At 41.5% G+C, this 27,422-nt stretch overlaps 1 protein-coding gene across 1 annotated transcript in view; it reads right to left on the bottom strand.

Moving 5' to 3' along the window:
- The window catches only part of LOC113406793 (complement C4-like), an 89,736-nt gene extending 64,460 nt beyond the window's left edge, over window positions 1–25,276 (bottom strand). Inside the window, exons 1-15 of the mRNA XM_026653514.1 lie at window positions 25,139–25,276; window positions 24,271–24,463; window positions 22,481–22,664; window positions 21,660–21,730; window positions 19,407–19,492; window positions 17,909–17,991; window positions 16,887–16,974; window positions 13,459–13,564; window positions 13,075–13,198; window positions 10,590–10,705; window positions 8,642–8,809; window positions 6,101–6,298; window positions 1,954–2,145; window positions 890–1,039; window positions 322–448 (exon numbers count right to left, since the gene is read on the bottom strand). Coding sequence (XP_026509299.1) covers window positions 322–448; window positions 890–1,039; window positions 1,954–2,145; window positions 6,101–6,298; window positions 8,642–8,809; window positions 10,590–10,705; window positions 13,075–13,198; window positions 13,459–13,564; window positions 16,887–16,974; window positions 17,909–17,991; window positions 19,407–19,492; window positions 21,660–21,730; window positions 22,481–22,664; window positions 24,271–24,463; window positions 25,139–25,203 — 1,951 coding nt within the window. The 5' untranslated portion in view covers window positions 25,204–25,276. The remainder of the gene's footprint in view (window positions 1–321; window positions 449–889; window positions 1,040–1,953; window positions 2,146–6,100; window positions 6,299–8,641; window positions 8,810–10,589; window positions 10,706–13,074; window positions 13,199–13,458; window positions 13,565–16,886; window positions 16,975–17,908; window positions 17,992–19,406; window positions 19,493–21,659; window positions 21,731–22,480; window positions 22,665–24,270; window positions 24,464–25,138) is intronic.
- Between the last annotated feature and the right edge of the window lie 2,146 nt (window positions 25,277–27,422).

Genomic DNA, 27,422 nt, shown 5'->3' with positions numbered 1-27,422 from the left:
GGGACCTGGCAGCCAGAGGACGCATGATCTGCAAAGCTGGTTTACCAGTGCCTTTCCCCCTCACACAGTCCAATCTGCAATAGATGCCAAATGACCAGTCTCAAGAGTGTAGCCTGTTTTACCCGCATATGAGCTATGAACACATAGTATAAGATGGGAAAATGAACATTGGGAAATAATAAGACCACACAGAAGAGAGGCCACTGAATAAAGCAACAATACAGTGCCATACGAGGTCTAAAAATCAACCCCCAGAAATTCAGTGTGAACTTATTCTACCACAATACACTTCTATAGCAAAGGAAGAAGGTCTTTGTTTACCTTGCCGAAAATGTGATTTAATTGTGTCTGATATAAAGGCCAGACCCACATCATTGAAAACTTGAGCACTGTTAGCACCTCCGCCCACTGAGCATCCAAGATCGTATGAATTCATTGCTTCAAAGACCTACAAAATATAATAGCATTGAAGGAAGGTGCACTATTGCAAAACTAGTGATTCTTTTCTGAATAGCGATGTCATATCCTGTTATCGGGCCATATGCAGAAATGATGCAAATAGAAGTATTGGTTACTCCCCAGCACTGAGATGAAAGGAATCTAACATTTTAAGAAGGGCATACATTGAATTCATTTATGGCCTTCCTCTGAATCATTAATTTTGCCCATATGAGAGTGGACAGCCTACTAGTCTGTTCTGCTTTGGCAAATCCTATGCAAATTGGTTATAAATGTATTATAAATAAATAAGAAAAATATTTTCCCAAATAATCAACGTCTAGAATAATGTTTTGATTACTACTCATTTATTATATTCAGATCTCTCTATTCTCCTATGAAATACTACTTGACTCAGTGACACATGCTATTTTCTTTTTAACACACTTACTTTTTTGGCCGTAAGTTTATTCTTTCTGTTCAGAATGAAAACTGCAGTATCGACCACAGCTAAGGCAACAGTTCCTGCATGATCTGTGTCAATGGATAAATTTACCAGTTCCGTTGGTTCGTATGTGTCTCGGTCTGTTTGCAGTTGAATCTAAATGCAAAATGTTTAAATAACAGAATTTTACATTTCTCATTAGCATTAATATCAAGCATTGATATTAGTGAGGTATTAGCAATATAGGTAATCTCTATCTAAGCTTTCTGCATTTCACACCACTAACATTTATCTAGTGTCACTTGTGGTATATGTTTGTTGGCAGACAAAGATAAAGGGGCTGATCCTAAACCGTGCTGATTGTCCTTTACTCCAGTTGCTACAATGAGAGCTCAGAACACCAGAACCTTAAAGAATGGAGACTCTGCCCTCAGATACATGTGGGTAACACCCACTAAGAGCCTTGGAAGCTGGTGTGTGTGAAGAGAATTTTACCTTAAATATTTAGGGATTCAGAAAAGCATGAGCTTAACTTCAATTAGATTTAAGCACATGCTTAAATGCCTTGCTGAATCAGGGCCTTAAACAGTACCAGCTGCATTTAATATCTTTCCAAAGCAAGCTGACAATCAAAAATACTTCGAAATAAAACTAGTGACGTGTAGCTTATTTATGTTACAAAGTTAATTAAACTAAAACAATTGCTACTTCACTTTCTCTTCTCCCACATCTGCCTTCTCACTTTCAGCTAATGGACCAAATTCTGCTCTTGGATCACAGGTCTAAATCAAGTACATGAGAGCAGAATTTGTCCCTCAATTACTAGGCTTTTAAAAGATTACTACAAGGGACCACTCTAATGTAGATTCTTTGTGTATTCAGAATTGGATGGTGGTAATGGTGGAATTACTAAAAGATTATTAATACATGCACGCCAACCTGTATGAAACTGCTTTTTGTCCCTTTTATACATATGGGATCAGATCTTTGGCTCGATCTCTATCATATCCCACCTTATTCATCTTTTTTCTATTTTTGTTCTCTATAAATATCCCTTTATTTGTCATTACCTTTCCTTCACAGGCATCCACAATGTCTAGCCACACAGAGTCAGCCACAATCTCATTGTGGCGTTGATTTTTAATGAAGTAGTAAGCAATAAAGCGAAATGCAGGCACCATTTTCTCAGTAACATCCAGGGTGATTATTTTGTTTGCATACGGGACCCTTCCCATGACCTCAACTTTCCCCTTTGTCACCACCTGCAATTCAAAAACAAATCAAATGCTGTGCAATCATGACAGAATTTGTATTACATAAAGGGAATATGAAACTTAATAATCATGTCACTTAGGGCCAGATTCTGATAACTTATTCTGGGTTAGTAGCACCTAACTCCATAAGTTCTCCCATTGAAGTCAATGGTACTACTCATAGGGTGATGTTGGGTGCTGCACCTCAAAGAGGAACAGCACACAACTCATGGCCTATGGGTAGTACCTCTGAGCTCCATGGGAGACCTCATGGAATCGTGCCCTCTTGATTCTGGGCAAGTCCCGGGGCTGGAGAGGTCCCCCAGTATAACTTAGCCCTGGTAGCCTGTTTAAGTTACAGTAGCATCCCAAGGCTGCCCTTAGAACTGCAGCACTGCCCAGAATTTCTGCATATGTGTGTGCTGGGGATCCACCCTGACACACTCCTTCATCTCCAACTCTATCCCCAGCACACCCTTGTATCCGACCTTGCAAAAGGGACTTCAGAAGGCAGGCTTGTGGCTGTCTTTCAGCAGGCTATAGGAACACTGGCTCTCTTACATCGGGCTGAAGGGGGGATAGAACTTTCACTGAAAGGATAAGGTATTACTCAGTGTGAGTAAGAGTATCAGAGTCTGGCTCTTATTCTTGATTCTGTCATTGTTACATTGGCTAATTCCTTTCTCTGCAAGTAATCCTATTTATTTCAATTGAACCACTTCTAGAGAAAGTTGTAAGAAAGCCAGAATCAGACCCTTAGATGGCAGAGTTGATAAAGATTTTACCTGAACTGATGCCAGACACTTTTCGAAACAACAGTAAAAATCATGAGACAGGACACAATAAAAACATAGGGTCATTTGGGCATAAGTCTTTAAAAAACGACAGGTTTTTGCCATTAAAATGGCCAAAGTAGAACAGAGATCCTCACAAATGAGCTGATGGAGTTTCTCCTTTCAGACAGGTTTTAACTTTCTTACAGATATTGCTCTTCAAGGGTACTAAGGTGCCCAGGTAGTTCTGGGTAGCAGGTATTCTAATCCTGATATAAAATTGCATCTGAAGAAGTGGGTTTTTACCCATGAAAGCTTATGCCCAAATAAATCTATTAGTCTTTAAGGTGCCACCGGACTCCCCATTGTTTTTCTGGCATAAAATTGTCTCTTTTTTACATCTTACTTGTAAATCTTGGGACTGTGATCTCCAAAACTGTCTAAGGATTTGGACACCTGATTCCCATTGAAATTAAATGGTAACTGGGTGTCCAAATGGTTTGCACAGCTTTGAGAATGTCAGCTGTAAAGTGCAGTTATCGTTTAAAAAAAAATGAACATATTTGTCATTCAACTGATTTGTTCCCTGAGTGGATTCATAGTCAGATCTGCTTACTTTAGTGAAAGAAATATTTTTTATACTTGTTAGCATTGCAGAGTCAATAAAAGCTGTGAGAAACTGAGCAAGATTGTTTTCTGGCTTGTGCATGAAGACATGAAGAGATCATGAAGAGAATTGTTCATTAAATTCCAGTCTTAGCTACACTATAGAGTTAGGTCGACGCAAGGCAGCTTACGTTGACCTAACTATGTAAGTGTCTACACTAAAATTTCGCTCCTGCCAATGTAATTTGCCCACTACACCAACTTAATAACTCTACCTTCACAAGAGACATAGAGTCAATGTCGATGTAGTTAGGTCAACAAAGTGTCAGTGTAGACACTATGGATGTTGACGTACAGCCAGCGCAGTAATTGAATTGGTTTTACATGTCCACACTACGCTCCTTGTGTTGACAGTGTGCATCCTCACCAGGGGAACTTGTACTGATTTAACTACCAGGGTGGGGCATTGTGGGACGGTTTCTGAAAGGCAGCAACAGCCGATGTTAGCAATGCAGTGTCTACACTGACACTGCATCAACCTAACTACATTGACCTAAGCGCTATGCCTCTTGTGGAATGGAGTTATTAAGTCAGTGTAGTGGGCAAGTTACACTGGTGGGCGCTACATTTTAGTGTAGACACTTACAGAGTAAGTTGACATAAGCTGCCTTAAGTTGACCTAATTCTGTAGTGCATAGGTGCCGACTCCGTGGGTGCTCCGGGGCTGGAGCACCCATGGGGAAAAATTAGCAGGTGTTTAGCACCCACCGGCAGCCAAGCTCCCCTCGCACCCTCCTCCCCTCCCCGGAGCGCACCGCATCCCCGCTCTTCCCCCTCCCTCCTAGCACTTCCTGCCCCCCTGCCACCTAACAGCTGTTTGGCGGCACTTCGGACTTTCCGGGAGCAATGGGGAGGAGCAGGGATGAGGTGGAGAAGAGGCGGGGCAGGGGTGGGGACTTGGGGGAAGGGGATGGAATGGGGGCAGGGACTTTGGGGAAGGGGTGGAATGGGGGCAGGGTGAGTGTGGTGCAGGGCAGGAAGAGGCGGGGAAGCGGTGGGGCCAGGGGCAGGGCCAGAGGTGGGGGTGAGGGGTCAAGCACCCACTGGGCAAAGGGGAAGTCGGCGCCTATGCTGTAGTGTAAATCAGGCCCGTGTTGCTTACATCACCTGTTGCTGGCTTTCCGAAGCCATCCCACAATTCCCCACACTGACAGTTCAAGTATCAGAGGGGTAGCCGTGTTAGTCTGTATCCACAAAAACAACGAGGAGTCCGGTGGCACCTTAAAGACTAACAGATTTATTTGGGCATAAGCTTTCATCGGTAAAAAACTCCACTTCTTCATCTGTATCTGAAGAACTGGGTGCCACCGAACTGACAGTTCAATCGTGCAAGTGCTCCTAGTGAGGATGCACACAGCCAACACAAGAAGCAAAATGCAGATATGCACAAGCTATGCAATTACTGAGGCGGCTGTATGTCAACATAAACTAGAGCAACTTAATTTTGTAGTGTAGACATGCTCTTAGATTCAGTCAGAGCTGAACATGAAACTATTTTCCCATCCTAAGGAGATGTTTGAGATTTTTGAAATTTTCCATCCTAAATCAGCACAAAAAGCCAAAAATCTCAAAATTTTTAGCAAACTGTTAATCCAAAAAAATTTCAGTTTGGGTTGCTTCAGATAAGTTTGAAACACATCATTTCAATATTTATATAATTTAATTAAAAAAACACTTAAATTTCTCAACAAAAAATATAATTTGGTACCAGAAAAATGGAACTTTTCATTTTGAAAATGTTGAAATGGGACATTTTGACAATTTCAAAACATGTTTCAAAAAATATTTCAAAACAGGAAATTTCCTGTGAAAAGCATCAGTTTGACCAGATCATTTCCACTGAAAAATGTTTTGTCAAAAAATTCCTGGCCAGCTCTAGTTGCAGGTAATGATGCACTAGCTTGAAAGGACTAGCTGGACTTTGGGATCCCAGGTAAGTTTAAAAAAAAGTATAGTTTTACTTGTAAAATGAGAACCATTTATCTGGAAGAGACACTGCAAGACATTAAATGACGCCAGCAATATAACTGCACTTTAAACTCACAGGGCCTGATTCTCATTTATGCACATATACTTTTCTGCTGACTTTAAGGCCCCTCTACACTGAAAGAGTGATGTAAAGGGGTCTGAGTGTAAATAAGAATCAGGACTATAAAGACTAAATTTTTAAAAATAAAAATCTGGGCTTATTGCAGTTTTAAGGACCAAATTCAGATCTGGTAGAAGTGGGCATAAATTTGGCCCAAACTTAGGAAAATCAGGAGATCATGGAATTTTTCTCCCTAGGACTTCAGTTTCCAAAGCTCTCAATCTGATACCTGTCTCTTCAATTAAAGTATATGGATGTCACAAAAGATCTAAAAATACCACGTGTATGGATCTCTTTGCACCAGATCTCCTCCGAAGCTGCATCTTACATTAACATGCTTTTCTCCCAACCTGAAAAAAGTCAGTTGTGTAGATTTATAAACTGCAAAATGATCTGTTCTAATACAAAGTATTGTTGTCACAGTCCTATTTCTAACCATGTAATAGAAATAGTCAATGTTACTGCTGCTGGACCGGTGGACATCCTTCAAGGTAACTTGTAAAGTATCTCCAGGTGCTATGACAGCATGTGGAATGCTGATACTAAGGTAGTTCTGGTTAGCAGACTGGTATCTCTCAGCAGTGGATTTGGTTCCGGCTGATTCCATGCCAGGCTTCCCTTCTTCAGCCCTCACCTGTGAAGAAAGAAAAGGACAGAGCAAACAGCATGCCAATTAAGAGACAATATCAGGTGCCACTGTTAATTCATGTATCACCAAGTCACCTGGAAAACACTGGAGGGTGAGTTGAGTCACCATAATGCACTAAGTCTAGGAGCTTGTTTGCAAACTGGACACGATTAAATTAGGCTTGAATAAAGACTGGGAGTGGATGGGTCATTACACAAAGTAAAAACTATTTCCCCATGCTAATTTTTCCCTCTACTGTTACTCACACCTTCTTGTCAACTGTTTGAAATGGGCCATCCTGATTATCACTACAAAAGTTTTTTTTTCTCCTGCTGATAATAGCCCACCTTAATTGATTAGTCTCATTAGAGTTGGTATGGCAACACCCATTTTTTCATGTTCTCTGTGTATATACCGTATATACTCGTTCATAAAACGAATATTTTTGGTAAAAAAGTGATGCATCAAAGAGTGGGGGTCAGCTTATAAACAGGTCTACACCAAAATTTGATGATTTTAAACTCTATGGAATCATTGAATTGAATATCTAATACATTTTCATTTTGTTTACCTGGACCATCTGCAGGCATGGAACCCCTCAGCTCCCTGTGGCTGCGGTTCACCATTCCGAGCCAATAGGGCGTGCCACTTCCCACAGCTCCCATTGGCTGGGACAGCATACCGGGGACACTGGGACCTGAGGGGCTCCGTGCCTGTGAACGCTCCAGGCAAACAAAACGTCCAGGCCCGCTAGAGGCTTACTCTAATGGGCCAGGAGCCAAAGTTTGCCAACCCCTGAAATATAGGGTCAGCTAATGAAAGGGTCATAGAGTTTTTGCTATTTTTACCTAACCAACTTGGGGGGTCGGCTTATAAACGAATGGGCTAATGAACGAGTATATTCCGTATATCTTCCTACTGTATTTTCCACTGCATGCATCCGATGAAGTGGGTTTTAGCCCATGAAAGCTTATGCCTAAATAAATTTGTTAGTCTCTAAGGTGCCACAAGTACTCCTCGTTCTTTTTGCAGAGCTTGGTGATTTCAAAACAAGAACAACAATTCTATAATCCTATTCTTGCTCGTTGCTTATTTTGCTGTTGCTATATTTGTCTTTGATATTTTCCTGGAGTAGCTTGCTCAATGACACCCACAATAAGTGGCTTAATAATGATTAACAATAAGTATTTTGAAAATAAAATTAACAACCATTCAAATGCACAGATGACTATGCTAAGTAGCTGTGTGATCTTACTGATCTGTCCTTTGTCATTTCTCACCCCACCTCTTCCCCGTTTGCTATGCACTGAGTCATGTCTATTATTAGGGCCCTATCCTACCAATGACTCTGCAGGAAGACCCCTGCACCTGCGTGCAGCCCCACTGATGTTAGAGGTTGACTCCGGATCCATCTACACTGCAGCTAGAGGTGCAATTTCCAGATGCGCACACACTAGCTTTTATTAGGGTGACCAGACAGCAAGTGTGAAAAATTGGGACAGGGGTGGGGGGTAATAGGAGCCTATATAAAAAAAAGCCCCAAATATCGGGACTGTCCCTATAAAATCAGGACATCTGGTCACCCTAGCTTTTGTTGACCTAGCATGCTACAAAAAGTGTAGCTGCAATAGCACAGACAGCAGGATAGGCTATCCATTGGAGTACAATCCCATCTGAGGCCCTAGGTAGTTGCTCAAGTGACTAAGCTCTCCTGCCACTCATGCCGCTGCGGTCACACTGCTATTTTTAGCATATTAACTTGATCAAAGCTAGCACATGTACATTTACCCAAGATAAAAATTACACCTCCAGCCCAAAGTATAGATGTACCCTTTGTGGTCAGGAGTTTGCCCAAGAACAAAATGCATACTGACCTCAGGATTTTGCCCACCATTTCTGCCAATTGTGTGAAAGTGGAAGCTATATTTTGACAAAATTTGCCTATCACAAACCGAGAACAAATACACTATTACTAGTATTTAACATTTGTACAGAGCACCACAGATGCTGTACAGGGAAAATAAAGAACTGATCCCTGCCCTGAGAAGATTACAGTCTAGCTAATCATACAAACTATTTTACAATACAACTTTAGGGCCTGAGTCAGTCAACCCTTGCCCATGCAAACAATCCTAAAACACCGAAGTAGTTTCAATCATATCAGTGAAACTATTCAAGTGCATAACGATTTGCAGCATCAGGCTCCTACTTTATGTAACACCTTCAATGGAATCTTCCTAAAGATGGTCATATGATGTAAGGAATCATGCTGCAGTTGCCTTGCAGCTTCCATCAAAAATATTCTGGGCATTCATTTTCTGTAAAAATTTGTCTAACAATTTTTTTTACCATTATTTGTAGCTTCTCTGCAGCACGAGGAATGTTGAATACAAAGGATACTAGACCTTCTTTACTAGAAAGTGCAGTCTTTTTCTTTGGGTCTTTTCTATCTCGGGTAAGAGTTGCAGTAACAGACACGTCAGCAGCAGGAGAACCATCAGCAGAAGTTATAGATGCCTATTCGGGAAAATTTCCACAGGCAAATGACAGGGTGAAAATAAAATCTTAAAACAAGGAAAGATATTTTAAACCAATAGGAAATATGAACCTTTAAAAATTATTATTTGGAAATTTGACCATTGGGAGGGAGAAGCAGGAGGTGACTTCGTCTTGTTACCAACTAGTATCATACAACTACACCCAGATCCCCTGTTGTGCCAGAGCTCTCCTAAGCACATGTTACTCCTGGGGGAATTCTGTGCCACTGCACAAGTGCAGAATTCATGTGCCCTGAAGATTTTTTTTTCTCCACAGAAAATACATTCTGCTGGAGAGGCGCTGCAGTTATGCCTTTCACCCACCAGGGGCTGCTCTCTCTGGCACCAGAACAGAGGCAGCCAGCTCACTGGCTGTAGCACTCAACAGCCGATGGGGAGAGAGCAGAGTGTGTGTTCCTCACAGCACCCTGCCTATGGGGCCAGGTGAGGAGGCAAGGGACGGACAGAGAGCGTCACATGGGGCTGCTGGGGGATCACATAGACTGGGGTTCAGAAGGGCTAGTGGTGGGAACAGCCTGTCGTGGTAGTTGAATGGGAGTGGGGGTGCAGGGACCCATGGGGACAGGGGGATGCAGAGACATATTGGGGGGGACAGCTGAATGGGGGTGCAGGCCTACATGGAGATGGGGGGCAGGGACACATGGGAACAGGGGGCAGGGGTGGCTGAGTGGGCGTGCAGGGACACATGGGGATGGGGGGGCAGGGTGGTGCAGGGACACATGGGGACAGGGGCAGATGTGTCTGACTGACTGGGAAAGGCTAGGGGTCAGCCAGGGTCTGCATAGGGGAGGCTCCTCAACTCCCTAACAATCCCTTCCCCCCAAAAAAACCCTGTTCCATACTTCTCCCACCCACACCCAGCAACCCTTCAGGTTCACTCCCAGGCTCATTCCCAGCAATTACTTCTCCCTCAGCTCCTCCATTACCTCTGACTCCCCCAACCTTTGCACTGCTTCTGAGGGGTGTGGGAAATATGTTTCTGTATTGTAGATTAAATAAATTATTACTCATATGCCTAGTAAGTAGTCTGTTTATCAGAAAAACATTTCATGAATCTTTTTTGTTGTCTGTATTGTTACAGACATACTTGTTGACAGGTATTTTTAAATAAATTATCAAAATATTTGTAACTAACATGATTATATTGTGTTATTTTGACAAATAAAATATGCAGAATTTTATAGAATTTTAATTTTTTGGTGCACAATTCTCCCAGGAGTAGTATATGTAATCACTTAGGCCTTGGAGACAAGTGATTATATGAGAATTTCAGCTTCCATAACAGACAGACAGACACACACATTAAGTTTCTAGCCTTGATAGTTGTGCTGAAAAATTTGAAAACATTAACCCTGACAGCTCAAAAGCCAGAAGACAAATGAAAAGAAACCAACTTTTATTTTAAAAACCTCTGGATTTGTAAGCCAATTTCATAATTTGGGGATGGGGGGAGGAGGGGGCACTGTCTCATAGGTTTTGAAGGCTTGAGGTGCACCATTGCATTCCTAGTTCCTTTCTTAAAGATAAGTTCTATATTTTCTACTCTCCACCCCCTGGTATGGCTCTATGTACTCAGAAAGATAAAACCAGAAAATGAACAGAGATAGCCAGCAACGTTTTTGGCCTATACCTGCCAGGCACTCCTCACAAAGCAATCCCATGGAAGCAGCTGGGAATTCTATGGGCAGAACAGCTGCTAGATGAGTCCCTTTTAATGGAAGAAACTAAACGTTACTTACCACAACGGAGAAAGGTGCCCCAGGCACAAAATATTGTTTGGTGTTGGACAGGTCGATAGTATAAGGAGATTTGACAAACTTCACATTACTGAGTTCTTCCTCCTGGATTTCACCACCTATTAATAGCAAACACCTTTTATGGTCCAAGACATTTTTTACTCCCACACAAACGTTAAGAGGCATTCACAAATGAAGAAAACTAAAGTACAACAGAAGTGAATGAAGCTAAGCCTTCGTTTCCAAAGACTCATGGCTTAGTTTATAATGGAATATCACTTTTCTTGGCCTTGGATTCCCTAATATGCTCAGGCTGCTCTTCAGTTGTGCGAAGCAGCTAATCCACATAACCAATGAAGCTGGATTGCATTGCCAGTGTGTACTCCTCAGCCTTCCTGCTTTCCACCCTCCCCCACACATATACATCCCAGTTTTCCCTTCTGAACATCCTACACCGCCTGCTCACATCCCTCTTGCTGTCCTTGCTGAGGGAACGTGGTGCAGAGAGTGGTTTGGGGGAAAGAAAACACTTAGCATTTTTACCATTTCTGTGAATTGATAGCAGGCAGGTGATATTTCTTTACTGTTAAAGATATTACTCAGTGTCAGGAGGGTAGACTCTGGCCCTCTGAGAGCTTTGTTTTTTACTTTGGGCTTGATTCCAGCACTCTCACTCCCTTTGAGTAGTTCTTTTCTCTACAATTAGTTCAATTGGGAGTACTCAAAAAAGCAGGCCTTACTCAGCGTGAGTAATGGTAGAAGAATCAGGCTTTAGGTCTCTAACATTCTGGGAGGAGAGTTTTCTTTTCTGGCAAATACTTCTAATACTTTTATGATTGTTCGATATTTTATTTTGCAGGTTCAAACCTTTACGATAAGTCCACAATCAGCTCCTGCCCATCCAGCATTATCATTCACTGGTTTTGACCGGGTCTCCTTCTTGCTGCAAAAAAGCCGATACATTCCTAGCAAAAATTCAGTGTGGCTAGCGAGGAGAGAGGGGAAGAAACCCTTCTATAATACCTATTTGTCACTTGTGTGCTCCCAGGGTCAGCCCCTGCTGAGTAAAGTTCATCAGCTGTGCATGCCATTATATGCACAATGGTGTCCACAATGTTAAGACTCAGACTAAATTATAGCAAATATGAGCAAATATATTATCCAGCTCTCTTTCAATTGTGCTAAGTGGACAATAAAACATAATGGATGAAATCCTGGCCCTATTGAAGTCAATGGGAGTTTTGCCATTGGCTTCCATGGGTATGTCTTCTCTACAGAGTTAACTCAAGAGATCTACACTCCAGTTAATTCTCTCATGTCAGCCTAGCATAAGTGAGAGCAGCCACACTGTGAAATAACACTCAAATTGTTGTGTCCACATTGATGCTGTACTCAGTTGTGTGCGGCAGTAAGACTGCTGGGGCATATCCCACGGCTCTTAGCGCTGCAGTATGCTCAGATCCTTGGAATATAGCCTTGGGATACCCCTTCACCCGTCTAGCTGCGGGGCCTGATCCAAGGCTTGTTCCAGCACCACGGTCTGTTCCTGTGACTCTGCCCCATGTTCTGCTGTGTCTATTCAGGTGCCATTACCGCTGGTCTCAAAAGCCCTGCTCAGAAGCTTGTCATGTAGGGCTATGGGCTCTGTGCTTGGGACTGTGGTGAGTCCCCAGTCAAACTCCTTCCTAACCGGGGCGGGTAGATGGTGATCTGCTAACCTTTGCCTTGCGGTAGAAGGTCCTTAGATGTTTAATGCACTACCTGCATTGAACAGCAGTCCCATCTTCACTAGCCTCTTTAAGATGTTCTCAGACAAGTGGATATTTCTGGTGTTGCTCCCAAAATCGTGCTCCCTGCTGTGCTCACACCACTGGTTAACCAGAACTGTGGCATGCTCCTTTGGCCAGCTAGCAGCATGCTGGCTGTTGAGCATAACATAGAGCTGTTTTGCAGAATTGGGCTGAGCAGGAAATGGAGCAGGCTGAGTGGAATGAAGAGTTAAACGTTGACTGACAAGTAGCTTCTGATGCATGGGAGGCAAGTAGGAAGTGACTAGGAAGAAGAGCTGGAACATACAGGACCCGGGAATGTGGTATGGCATTGGAGGACTATCTGAACACAAGCTTGGCTACAGCTGTGTCCTCACTGCAAAGTGGACAGTTTGAAGCATGCCTTACAGCAAAATGTGGGCTTTAACCCATCCCCCAGCTGTGCAAGCAAACATGGGTTCAAGGCACATATAAGCACATGCTTTAGGATACTGTGTGTGGACGGTGGTGTGAGGGGTGAGCGTAAAACAAGGATAAGAACACACGATAAAGCCTGCGGCATAGACATAATGTGTGTGGACAACAGTCAAATAAGGACTTGTGTTAATTTGCAGTGAAAAGAAGATCCATGGACCAAGATTTCACCAAATGAGAACTGTACTGGGAAAAGATCAATGAAAATGTTGTAGATTACATCAGCAAATGCTTAGTTTACTTACTTGCAGTTTCAATAACTGTAACAGAGACATATAAAAAATGCCCTTCCAAAACAGTAATGTTCTTTGTTATTTTTTCTTCCAAAGATTTGGTACTTAACGTGACTGTTCCTTTTCCATTTTGTATCTAAAATAAAGGTGGAAAAGTATTATTGCCTTTGGTGCTTTGAATGGTATTAGATTTAAAGGTTATCTTGCACTTCCAGTAAATTGACTGTAATATTACAAGGGCCAGTGTTTTAAGGCCATTTGATATTTCATTTCCACGAATCTCAACAAATATTGAACTCAACTGGTATAAAATGGCATAGCTCCACTGAACTAATATTTAAATATGATTCAATATTCAATCATATACAATAATCATTTCTAACATGTGGTACTTACTGAAGGCTGTTGTTCCAGGCCTGGGAGAAAGATTTTTTTATCAGTTTCCTCTATTATGCCAAATCGCACATATGCAACACCATCTATCCCTTTTCCATAAGAGTGCCTTTTATAGGAAAAAGAATGAAGCAACAATAATTATAGTAATATACACACAGTAGACAGTCTAATGTGCAATTGCTAATGAACATGAAATGAAAGAGTCCCTTTGCCTAGCAATGAGTTAGTCTTGTGCCTTTGTAATTGATTATTTAGAACTGAAATACAGCTCTAGTAACTAGTGCTATACATATGATAATCTTTGACAGCTTTGTATACAAAGCTATAGGTATACAAAGTGCAGACCTGGGATGCGTCACGTAGTCCCTGAGCTAGTCTACACTACAAAGGCCTTAATGATACAGCTACACCAGTATAGAGATACCAGCAGAACCCCCTGGTGGAGACACAGCATATACTGGCAAAAGGACTCCTTTTGTTGGTAGGTACATCTACATGGGGATTGGAGGTTGTCAGCATAGCTATCTCAGTCAGAGGTGCATTTTTTTTCACAGTCCTGGCTAACATAGCTCTGTCAGCATAACTTTGTAGTGTAGATCTGGCCTCTGCACCTCAGTTCCTCATCTGCAAAAAGGGGGCCATAGCACTCCCTGTGAACAATATTGCAACCCCATGCAATATCTGTGGGGTCACTCTATTCAGTCTCTGTATCATTGTGTTCTACTCCATGGGGGAAGGTTACCACAGATCTCACAGGAATCAAAAAACAGTGGGGGGTGATTAAGGCGAGTCATTGAGACTAAACAACCGTAGAGATGTACTACCCTGGAGAGTCTTGTATATACTGGTTCAAACTGGGTTTTCCAGAGACTAGGAAACAAAGAAAGGGCTTTTAGTACAAAAAGATTAGCTTGAACTCACACAGGGCCTTCTTTCTGAACCTGTGCAAAGATCTCATCTTGCAAAAGGGTTGGAAAGACTTTGGCCTACTTGGGCCCCAGAAGACTGATGGGTGACTTCTGGTAAGTTTTGAGCATGCACATTGGAGCTTTTATAATTTTAATATGTTTTCTCTCTAATGCTTTTACCTTAAGAATAAATATGCTTGCCTAGAAGGAGCTGTGTGGTAACCTGTAACTGCTGGCAATACACTGGTCACAGCCTTCAGAGAGAAAGCAAAGCACAAGCGCTGGCCTTGAGGCAGACTGGCTTGCTGGGGATATCACAATGTAAGGCAGGAGGCTGTGCAGCCTTAAAACCCTGGTCAGAAGGGAGACACATTCAGATCTCCATGCAAAAGAGGTGATGGTGGGAGCCAGAAACCTTAAGTGGATGCCTTTGAGGGATCACAGACAGGGAATACAGATGCAGTTACCCTGGAACTGTGACACTGCCTGTGATGGGGTGGACTAGGCCCAAAGGCAGGGTTCTGTCACACCCATCCCAGGAAAGGCGCAATGGAAAGGTCCTCCAAGCAGGCTAGAGTGACTGCAGGGTGGAAGCAGCCAATCAGGCCCCAGGAGGGCCATATAAAAGGAGCTGCAGAACAGAGCAGCAGTTAGTTGCTGCTGGAAGCTGGAGAAGAAATGACTGCATTCCTGCCTGGCTGAGGGAACTGCAGCACAACGGATGGCAGGGACTGGAGGGAGCGAGAGGCTGCTGGCTGGCTGCTAGGTCTGAGCCAAAGACAGTTTGCTAGCAGGGACTGGGGAAGCAATGAAGGAGCTCCCGTCTGGCTGTGGACACTGAGTAGGGACTGAGCCTTTGGAGGGCCGCAGAAAGATAGTGTCTCCAGGGAGGAAGCCCCGGGGATACAGCCCCATACCAGGGCTGGACTGGTTTAAAGACCGCAGACACACCCAACCAGACGGGGCACTCGCGAGAGGCGGGTGCCAACCCTGCTACACTGCCCTACCTCACAGAGCATACTACAGTGATGGGGCACATAAGTGCCTAAGATTGATATAGCAAGTAAAGAAACACCAAATTTCTGAGACTCTGCATAAAGGATCAACCCTACAGTAACTGCTAATGTAGGACTAGCATTTCCAATTCAGACTACAGATGGCCTAAAAACAGAACCATTTATCTGAAATCACTGAATTTTCAAGATTTTGGAAAAATAGAACCTAGATCTGAACTGCTCTTGGTTCTCCCAGTCTCTGCTTGAAACCTGTGCATGAGAACATAATGTCTAAGAAGCTCAGTGTTTCTCAAACTGGGGCCGCTGCTTGTGTAGGAAAAGCCCCGAGCGGGCCGGGCCGGTTTGTTTACCTGCCTCGTCCGCAGGTCCGGCCGATCGTGGCTCCCACTGGCCGCGGTTCGCTGCTCCAGGCCAATGGGGGCTGCGGGAAGCAGCGGCCAGTACGTCCCTCGGCCTGCGCCACTTCCAGCAGCCCCCATTGGCCTGGAGCAGTGAACTGCGGCCAGTGGGAGCCACGATAGGCTGGACCTGTGGACGGGGCAGGTAAACAAACCGGCCCGGCCCTCCAGAGGCTTTCCCTACACAAGCAGCGGAACAAGTTTGAGAAACACTGAGCTATGAGGTCTAAACACCACTGAGCTTTGGGAAAAGTTCAGATTTGAGTCTGAACTAACAGCTGAGGTCCACCTCTATCTAAATCGTAAGTTACTGGGCTTTAGAATGTTGCTAACTCTCATACTTGCTGATTTTCCATTTAATTAAAAATAATTATCTCTGGTTGTCTTAGGGACTTGTTGATCTAGCAATCCAGAAAGAAATTCTCTCTCATCTTCATCTCTTCTATAGCTCATAAAGAAAGGCACAAAGCCCTGTTTCTTTCTTTATCAGACTGCATCCCATTAGCACAGAAGCAGCATTTCACAGCAATGTTTCAAGAAAGAAGAGACAGAGAGAAAGGTCCAGAATATGAGAGACTGAAGGAGAAATGCTTGAGAAAAACCAGAGCCTGCTCCCACTAAAGTTAGTGGAAAGTCTCCAACTGATTTCTATTATACAGGATTAGATGTTAGATGACCTGCAGCATGTACTCAGAAACAAGAATTATGAGATGTATATGATGTATGATCCATACCAATGTAAAAAAATATAATATCTGTCTATTTAGGTACCTATGTGGCCCTCATCAACCTAGTATCTAAGCATCTAATCTAGAAAACAAACATTTTTTTAAAAGGTTTGGTTATTTAAACGGTCAAATTAAGCAACATACAATTATTAATTCCGTCAAGACACTCCAAGTAGTGCATTTTGACTTCTCATATGGGTTGAAAGCATCCAGTCTTCAAACTCAGGGCCCCAAAAGATGCATTTGCCAACAATTGAACTGCCTCTCCTGTCTTATGGATTAATTTAATTATTAATTACAATTTGTGGAGGAAGTGACAGAGCTCATTTTTTCTTATCCCCAAGCCTCATAAAAAAGACACCATTGAAATATACTTACGTTGCATAAATATCAAATGTAAAGGTCTTGTTCCAAATATGGTAGTATGGCTCTAATGGGATAAGTTTGACTTCAAAAGATGGAAGTTCTGCACAAAAGAACACAAAAAATAAAGATCATGTCTAAAAGAGTTCACAGATCAAATGTGCCTTCAACTCCTGAGAGTTCATAATGCATGAGGCTTCGGAAAAATTGGCAGCTCTTTGTTCCTGCACTGAAAGGTGTGCAGAGAAAGTTGAAGTCTCCATTTAAGCTTTAGGCAAAAGCAGAGCAGTCTTTGATAGCCCTCTTGCTACTCAATAGTTGGAGCTATATTACAATGGCATAGAGACAGATAGACTCTGGATTTTTTTTTTATTTTTTTTTTAGGAGCCTGATCTCACAAATACTGATTTATATACACTGAAGTCAATGATATTTCACATATGAAAATATATGTGAGATCAGAATCAGGCCCACTGGCTGAGTGATACTCTTAGCGTTGGCTGTTCCTCACCAAAGTACATTCATTATAAAATCCTCCAGTTCACTAAGGGTCAGGTCATGATTGGCCCCTACATGGTTGCATAGGGATGAGAGGGTGCAAATTCTTCCCAATTCAAGCACCTTGCATATGGATTGTCTCAGCCCAGTGTCGAGACTGTTCCTCCGTGCATCTCTTTGAGCCCAAGGCATTCTAGAGGGGGTAGAGCGATTGCCCTGCTACCTCCCATCACTGCCCCCTCCCCCTCCCACACACACTGCACTCGCCCACGCAGCAATTCAGACACACTGGGGTGAGTAACCATCATCATCTTAATGGATGGTGGAGACTGTGCACTACCATATGCACCAGGGAACTCAGCAAGCACTAAGCGCTGCTCGAAGAATGGTTAACTCCACCTCCTACTTGGGTCACTGCCTATCAAGCCGATTTGGCCCTCAGTTATCTAGAAGATCTAATATCTAAGCACAACCAGAAACTTCGCTGAGATATAGTCAGAACTTCATGTACTCATGCTCCCAATTAAACATTAGCTTACCATATTTTTTAACTTCAAATTCAGCTGAACTATTGGACATCTCATACCCATCAAACCAGGCCAGGATTTTCCAGTTTCCAGGACTAGTGTTCAGATTAAATAGAAAGGGGAAAGTTTCTCTTACTCAATAGATTTTCAAAGCAATTTAAACATATTTAATGTCTTGCTAAATAGAATAAGGAAAAAAACAAAAAACGCAGCAGTTGAAACCAAACGTCAATCTCTGCTTCCTTCCTTTGTTTTCACCCTCTAACAATGAATTTCCTTCATTTTACTTTCCCTTTGCTGCTGGGAAGCCCATAAATGTCTCTCTGAAGCCCTGCAGTCTGGATTGAAATAGACACTTTGTAGAGCATGAGGAACAAGCCAATAAATTACCATGTTGCAAACTACATGGAACACAGATTACTCCCTAAAAACCTATATGAAGAAGACAGTCACAGTATATTCACAAGAGGCAATCTTCATGCTATGAGCTCTAAATAATTCAGCATAGCATTTAAGCACGTTTAACTTTAATCACATGCTTAAGTCTCATTGAAGTCAATGGGATTCAAGCTTGTACTAAACAAATGCTTGAACATAAGTGCTATACTGAAGAGGGATGGATTTAAGCACATGATTACAATTAAGCAGTTTGCTGAATTGGGGCCTTCATAATTTGGAATACATATAGCAGCACCATATAAGCACTAAACGGTTGAGCTGGCTCTTGTAAGGATCAAGGTGTCTTCCACAAGGATCTCAGGGCCACACATGACTGGGCCATCATTTCCTGCCAAATGTCGTTTTTTAAAAGGATGCCATAGCTGTGCTTGAATGTAATCAAAGCAGAAACATCCCCTTCATCTGTTACGGGACTGTAGCGCCCCACTCTGTGTCCCCAGGGTGAGGAACCTTTACCCTTCTTGTTTTTAAGGTTTATCTTTTTAGTATGTGTTTCATGTTTTCCAGCAGTAGGGGGAGCCATGGCTTGGCATGTATAGACATGCTGTGTATGTGCATGTGACAGGGCACATGAATAGCCTAGGATAAAATGGGTGTGTTAAGAGCTTCTCCATGTACTGTGTGATGGAGGCGTGACAGACTCTAGACAGAGAAACAGGTTCATCGGCCCGTAGCTGGTACGCCCCGCCAGACCACCCAGCAGGGAATGAGATTTTCCTTACTTGCTGTAATTGTAGCCTAGAAGCATATATTTAGATCCTATTGTAGTTTTCAATAAAATGGTTAAAATCCACCTGATCTCTCTCAGACTTGTCTGAATTGCACTGGGGAAAGGGCAGTTTGTAACACACCATCCTATATTCCTCTCCCTGCTCTAACAAAGGATGGCAAAACTAAACAACACTTGGTGAGGAAGGGAAAATTGTTTCCAAACTGAGACTGTGTATCTCTCTAGCCACTTTTAGTCTGAAGACATTTCTGATGCTCCCAAATAATAATAGTAGTAATTTTGATATGTTGACACATTGAAGATTATGCCACAGTAACTTACTCTGCAATGTCAGGTATCACAAAATGTCCACTGGTCATTGGCTTTGTCTGCAACGCTGATTTTTTAACCACCATTCCTTTTGAATTCTATCAAGGAAAAAAACAAAAACAAAGATACAGCTCATACCCTCAGAATGAAACAGTTGTGTCATTAGCTGAAGTTTGCATCTAGATCCTGGGGAGGGGAAAGAGCAAGATTGCTCTAATTTTTCCTTTCTTTAGGATTCCACTTTTCTGCCCCACCTCCATACTCCACTTTAGACCGAGAAGGACTATATCAGATTCTCTTCACAGCCCGTAAACACGACTTCTCCTCTGACTGGAAGAATTACTGCTAAGTGACACAGTAAATTGCCCTGACAGTCCTCCCTGCCCTTTCTGGCCTAGGAAGAAAGGAAGAAATTGGACCCAAGGTTCCAACATGATAGTGCACAGAACTAGTCCTAGGCTACTCAATCAGCCATATGCTGAATGTCTTAATATAATTATTGTTCTTTACCTTATATTTAAGGATATACTTTTAAACAGTCCCCCTCATGAGACCTGGATGGGAAACTAACAGAGCCTTTCTCATCTACTTACAGGTTCAAGTCTGAAACAATTTGGTAATACTAGGGTTGTCAAGCGATTCAAAAAATTAATCACGATGTAAAATTTTAGAGCCTGCAAGTCCACTCAGTCCTCCTTCTTGTTCAGCCAATCACTCAGACAAACAAGTTAGTTTACACTCGCAGGAAATAATGCTGCCCGCTTCTTTTTTACAACGTCACTTGAAAGTGAGAACAGGCGTTCTCATGGCACTGTTGTAGCTGGCGTCACAAGATACTTATATGCCAGAGGCGTTAAATATTCATATGCTTCAACCACCATTCCAGGGGACATGCGTCCATGCTGATGACGGGTTCTGCTCAATAACAATCCAAAGCAGTGCAGATTGATGAATGTTCATTTTCATTATCTGAGTCAAATGCCACTAGCAGAAGGTTGATTTTCTTTTTTGGTGCTTCGGGTTCTGTAGTGTCCGCATCGGAGTGTTGCTCTTTTAAGACTTCTGAAAGCATGCTCTACACCTCATCCCTCTCAGATTTTGGAAGGCACTTCAATTCTTAAACCTTGGGTTGAGTGCTGTAACTTCTTTAGAAATCTCACATTGGTACCTTCTTCGCGTTTTGTCAAATCTGAAGTGAAAGTGTTCTTAAAATGAACAACATGTGCTGGGTTATCATCCAAGACTGCTATAACAGGAAATATATGGCAGAATACGGGTAAAATAGAGCAGGGGACATACAATTCTCCCCAAGGAGTTCAGTCACAAATTTAATTAACACATTATTTATTTAACAAGCGTCATCAGCATGAAAGCATGTCCTCTGGAATGGTGGCCGAAGCACGAAGGTTTAGCATATCTGGCATGCGAATTCTTTGCAATGCCGGCTACAAAAGTGCCATGCAAATGCCTGTTCTCACTCTCTGGTGACATTGTAAATAAGAAGAGGGCAGCATTATCTCCCATAAATGTAAATAAACTTGTTTGTCTTAGCTATTGGCTGAACAAGAAGTAGGACTGAGTGGACTTGTAGGTTCTGAAGTTTTACATTCTTTTGTTTTTGTGTGCAGTTATGTAACAAAAAAAATCTACATATGTAAATTGTACTTTCACAACAATGAGATTTCACTACAGTACTTGTATGAGGTGAATTGAAAAGTACTATTTCTTTTGTTTATCATTTTTACAGTGCAAATATTTATAATCAAAAATAATATATACTTTGATTTCAATTACAACGCAGAATACAATAGATATGAAAACATAGAAAAACATCCAAAATATTTAATACATTTCAATTGGTATTCTATTGTTTAACAGTGTGATTAAAACTGCAATTAATCATGATTAATTTTTTTAATTGTGATTAATTTTTTTTGAGGTAATCGCATGAGTTAACTGCGATTAATTGACAGCCCTAATAATGACTGAAAGTTGTCACCATCGGATAGCTGTCCAATGGCCATATGAAATAAATTGATGGTCTCTATTCAGTTCTTAATGGACAAATGCCCACACCACAAAAACACATCAGTTAACTGGAACTCTTGATGGAGGTCTCGGAAGCCACCTCTGCCCTAGAAAATTTTTTAACCAGATTCTCACAATTGTGAATGAAAGTGCAGCTGCACCCTCAAAAGCCACCATTGGAACCAGTCTCACTCTTGAACTTCCTGGAGAACTACCTACCACAGTTTAAATACTCACTAGTACAATGACTTGAATCTTCTCATTTGCAGGTTTCATTGCATTGTCCAAGGTGAAGATCCTGTATTTGACTATATAATGAAAATGGTAAAGCTGAGGGTTTCATTTTACCTTTCTAAAATACACATTCTAGTTCTAGTTTCATGTTGTTAACTGAGCCAATCAATTCAGGAAGGCAAATCAAATAATCAGAAACATAATAAAAAAAAACTACCACTGTCTTTTCCAGGTTATACTGTATGAAGCAAGATAAATATGAACAAATGTGTTTGCTGCTTTAAGAATATCTCTTATAAAGATAGAGTAAGTTTGGTTCCACAATAGTATCATTACAGGCACTTAACCATTGCAACTCAAATGTGTATAATGTTGAGATCCCTGTGTTATCACTTAATCCAATCTCATATTTTGTCACTTCACAATCACTAAAAGAGGACATATTGTGCATCACAAAGCTCTGTGAGGGTGTTCCCCCTGCATTTTAATATTTTTCTGATGAGAGTCATTGCTGTGTGCTTGAGGAGGAAGTTCCAGATTCTACTTGGGCACTGGATGAATGTCTAAGGGCTAGGAGAAGGAACAAAAAAATTCTTTCTCCTTTTGTGCCATTACACACAGCTATGTCACAATACAGCAGGCCAGAATCTACTGCAGTACAAGTGCCTAGAGTCTACTGCAGCTGCTGGACACACATAGGGGGTGAGGGGAGTAGTGAGGTTTTTGCCATAAAGTGAAGAATTTGCCATTAATTTTTTCCCTAAGAGCAACCACATGATATACAGCATTTTTAACTTCTGAAAAGTGGTACTATTTTTTTTAACCTTTTGTATTAGGTGTGTATATAGGTTTATCTGTCTGAATAAAAATGTAGCCCTTCTTGGAAGACAGGAGGATGCGAGTGTGCTGAGCATGTTCCTTAAAAAGCTCCTTGCTTTCAGTGACTAGCAGAATATACGGTTTTCGTCTTTTCTTGAACATATCTTCAGGCATCAAATCAGGCTTGACCTGAATATAATGGAAGAACAGTGTTAGATCCTCACCTGGTGTTATTCAATGTAGCTCTACTGAATTCCAAGGAGTTATGCCAACTTAGAGCAGCTGAGAATCTGGCCTAAGAAGTTTATCCGATTGAAGTATCGATGAAATAGCTGAAGAGTTGATACCATTTGTATGGCTCATATCATTTTTATACAGATTGTACTCAAATTTATTTCTATTTTGGGACTATTATTTCTTTGCCATTAGAAATGCAATTCACTCCCTAATTTTCTGCCATGGAACTATGGAAAAGTAAAACACCTTCTTTCAAATTAAATATAATTAAAACCTAATTACTTTTTACCCTAAATACATATTACATTCTTGTTACCATGCCATTTGCTAGCTATATTACCCCATATTCCCTTATTTATTCAAAGTTTGGGTATGTGATTAGAGTGTTGTCTGATGCATATTAATAAGGGCTACTAAATGTCCTGTCTAGAAAGGAGATCAAACCAAAGCTGCAGATCTGAACTTTAGGGATATTCAAATCAAGTTGGAATTTTGCAGCATGTCCCTGTCTCCACAATAAGCCAAAACAAAACCCCAGATCTCAACTCTCCTGAACTTTAAGGACTCATTTCAACTGCCATTAACAGTAAGCAGGCTTTGGGGTGCAATGCAGCAGCTCCTTAACAGCTCACAGCAATAGCGTACATTTTTAGATTAGAAGACCATACATTCTATCCCAGGTATGGAAAGTGCTCATCACACTCTGGGTGCTACCACAATCTTAGGCCTGGTCTACACTAGAAAATTAGGTCAGTATAACCATGTTGCTCAGGGGTGTGCAAGATCCACACCCCTAAGTGGTGGAGTTAAAACAACCTAAGTCCCCATGTAGACAGTGCTAGGTCAATGGAAGAATTCTTCTGCCAATTTAGCTACTGTCTCTTGGGGAGGTGGATTACCTATGCTGATGGAAGAATCTCTCCCATTGGCATAGGTAGTGTCTACATTGAAGCACTACAGCAGTGCAACTGCAGTGGTGCAGCTGTGATGCATAGTGTTTTAAGTCTAGACAAGCTCTCAATAATAAAAGTGAAGACGACCACTTTCTCTAAATGGAACTGTGAAGTGACTTTGCCAGGGCACCAGGGCCAATATTCCATTCCACATTCTCATGAAAAAGTCACTGAATCTTTATTAATCAAAAGTGATCAGGAACTTGGGTCTACCTACTGCATAGAAGATAGCACCTATCATCACAAAGTAGGGTGACCAGATGTCCCGATTTTATTGGGACAGTCCCAATTTTGGGGTCTTTTTCTTATATAGGCTCCTATTACCCCCCCACCCCCGTCCTGATTTTTCACACTTGCTGTCTGGTCACCCTATCACAAAGAGCCCACTGAAATCATGCTGGGGCACTTCTTTAGTAGTATAGACTCAGAAAACAGAGTGCCACCATCTGAACTGGCAATACCACTCCGAAGAGAGCTTGAGTTTTCCTATTCAAACTTTGACCCCGTCTAGTCAGTGATATCACAAAGTCCCAGCTCATGATGATATGGCTGCAGACAGATTTTTAAATGACAGCTTTTGGTTACTAGTATGATTGTTGACTCACCATAATTTTTTTCATTTCCTGATAGTTGTTCTCTTGGTTGAGGGTAAAGACAGTCATGTCTGATAGTAGCTCATTATTTATCTCATCCTTGAAATATACTGTAACTTTGACAGAGCTCTGTGCTCTGTGTACTTGAACAGTTATTGTCTCATATTCTCCCACATGTACCACATTTGGTGCAGTAATAAGAAATCTAAAACCAGATAGAATAGACTATTTACTGACTTATGTGGATTTTTTTAAACAGACACTAAAAAAGCACCCATCAAGTGCAAACTTTTCAAAAGACACTAAATAAACAGACTTCTTAATTCCCCCAGATCAAACCAACCCAGCAACAACATAAATACAAGAGAAATCAATCAACTCCTTCCCCACAATTCTCAGCCACCCTGAATCACCATAACCAGTCCTACCCCAAATTCATCTCACATACAAAGGGGGAAAGGGTGGACCTTGTTGGCGAATAATGACTACCAATGGCCAGTTTAATAGAGAGCAAGATTAGACAGGCTCACGCCTACATATCTGGAAGTAATACCAGGCAGTGCATTAATAACATTATATAAATGTGTGTATCTTATACTTGAAAACATGTATCTTCAACTGATGGTACCAATACCTCCCCTATACTATCCATTCCTCCAAATGCTTCCAAATGTCAACAGGTATCACTTCCATCTTATATATGTTGAGTTATAGATAGTTCATCTTCATCCAGATGCCTGTCTCCCTAAAAAACTAGCAATACAAGACTATAGAATCTGGGTTTCATGAGAAGGCGATAGGGAGTTGAGTGTCAGCCAGCTATGCTTTCTGTCCCATGGCATTTGTCATTAAGCAGAAAACTAATAAGCAATATACTTACGATGGCGCTTGTTCTGCATTGCGCAAGAATGCACAAATGCTCAGCACAAATACCAGCCTTTCCATCAAAAACCTTTGCAATATAAATGTCCTTGCTGCAAAAAAGATCTATCCGAAGAACATTAACAACCTCCCTTTGAGATGGCGGTAGTTAGAATGGGGCTGACCACAGATTACATCAGTTATCAGTCTCTATCCTGGGTTACTCATTAATAACCCTCAATATTATGCAATCAATAGTGACTGAAGGTTCCAAAGATGTAAAAACATAGCCCAGGGATGCGCATTCTAGAGCTAATCAAGACTTTGCATGTTATTCTTCAGCCTCCGTTGCCCAGATTCTTTGCAGCTGCAATATTTTCAAATGTTAGTCTTTTAAAATCATGTGGAGGGAAGTTCTTATAGTATGATGCCTACGTTAATAGTGTAAGTTCTGAAAATGCTATCCTTAAAACCAGTTTCATGAAAAAGATGGCATGACAAAAACAATTGCAATAAGCCAATTCTTCATTCTGAGTGGGGAATAAAACAAACGGTGCTTTTTTCTATCTGAGTGTAACTTTGTTCTAGTAAGAAAGTTTCTTTTCTGTGTGTTTAAACACTGATTGAATTTAGTGATTATGAAAACATGAGAAATACTGACTACAGCCAAGTATAGCATGGGCAGGCACTCAGCAAAGTTCACAATGGAACTCCTCCAATGCAACTCCGTCCTGGCCTGCAATACTCAAACTATCACACTCTGGACTTATCCTGAGCAAAGCCTGAGGGTTGCATTGAACCATACCAGATTATGTGCTGGGTTTGTGTTGTGGACAAATGCTTACTGCAGGCATGAATTAAAGACATCCAGTCAGTTGGATCTGGTCACACTTTATGGATGTCCTGGAGGCCCACATCCTCTTTTCTCTCATCTTGTTTCAGTCTCTTTTCTCCAAAATCTGGTCAATTGTTATCAGGGCACAGTTCAATTTCCTTGACAGGACAGTGACCGTTAGAGAGATTAGCGGACATGCCACTAAGGCAGTGGTTTTCAACCAGGGGTTCATCAACCAGGTCTTCCAGGGGGTACATCAACTCATCTAGATATTTGCCTAGTTTTACAACAGGTTACATTAAAAAGCACTAGCCAAGTCAGTACAAACTAAAATTTCATACAGACAATGACTTGTTTATACTGCTCTATATACTATACACTGAAATGTAAGTACAATATTTACATTCCAATTGATTTATTTTATAATTATATGGTAAAAAGAAGAAAGTAAACAATTTTTCAGTAATAGTGTGCAGTGGCACTTTTGTATTTATATGTCTGATGTGTAAGCAAGTAGTTTTTAAGTGAGGTAAAACTTGGGGTACAGAAGACAGTTAGACTCCTGAAAGGGGTACAATAGTCTGGAAAGGTTGAACTGCAATAAGGGATGTGAATAACCTTGAAGAATGGTTCAAAATTAAAACGTGTCTAAAGAGCTCAATAAACACAGTTCTCTGATCCCAGCGCCACCCCTTCCCTTCACTTTCTACATGCTGTTTGGAGGTGGAGTGGCCAGTTTCTTTATGTGATAATGGTCACTTCTCTGATTTTAATTAGGAGACACATTACAAAACATCCTGCTTCTTTTCTTTCTTCATTTTCATGTCAAGGCCTTTTTCAATGTATGTTCAGTGTTAAGATTTATCTACAGAGAGTTAGGTTTTTATTGCTTGTTTGTATCTGTGGGAGACCAGAAACACAGCCCATTTAACTAATGGCCTTCTCAGCTTCTTGATTTTATTACAAGGGGCTAATGTATCCTGTGTGTTCAGAGACAGCATCATGAAAAGATGCATTGAGAGAAATGGCCCCTTACACATTCTTATGAAAACAAATTAATTTCAAAATTAAAGCAAAATCAAATCAAGCCACGTATTCCTAGCTTTGGTCAGTTGTTTCTATCCCAAAACAGACAAGAAGCCCATTTTCATTGTCTGGTCTAAGGCACATATGAACCCAGGCTTCTAGAGATGAAAGGTGAGTGTAGCAATGCTAATGCTAGCCCTCTGCTTCAGCTCTTTAGAATGGGAGAGAGTGATAGTAATAATTACTGAGCTCTCATACAGTGCTTTTCATCTTAGATCTCAAAGCACTTGACAAACCAAGGTCCCTGGGCCATTGTCCCTGTTTTACAGATGAGGAACCTGAGGCAGAGAGATCATAGAATATCAGGGTTGGAAGGGATCTCAGAGGGTCATCTAGTCCAACCCACTGCTCAAAGCAGGACCAAGCCCCAGACAGATTTTTG

The sequence above is a fragment of the Terrapene carolina genome, unplaced genomic scaffold (genome assembly GCF_002925995.2).
Source record: "Terrapene carolina triunguis isolate 2854851 unplaced genomic scaffold, T_m_triunguis-2.0 Scaffold139, whole genome shotgun sequence".
NCBI lineage: Eukaryota > Metazoa > Chordata > Testudines > Emydidae > Terrapene > Terrapene triunguis.
The sequence above is the reverse complement of the archived record's forward strand: the minus strand, read 5'-3'. Positions and strand labels throughout refer to the sequence as shown.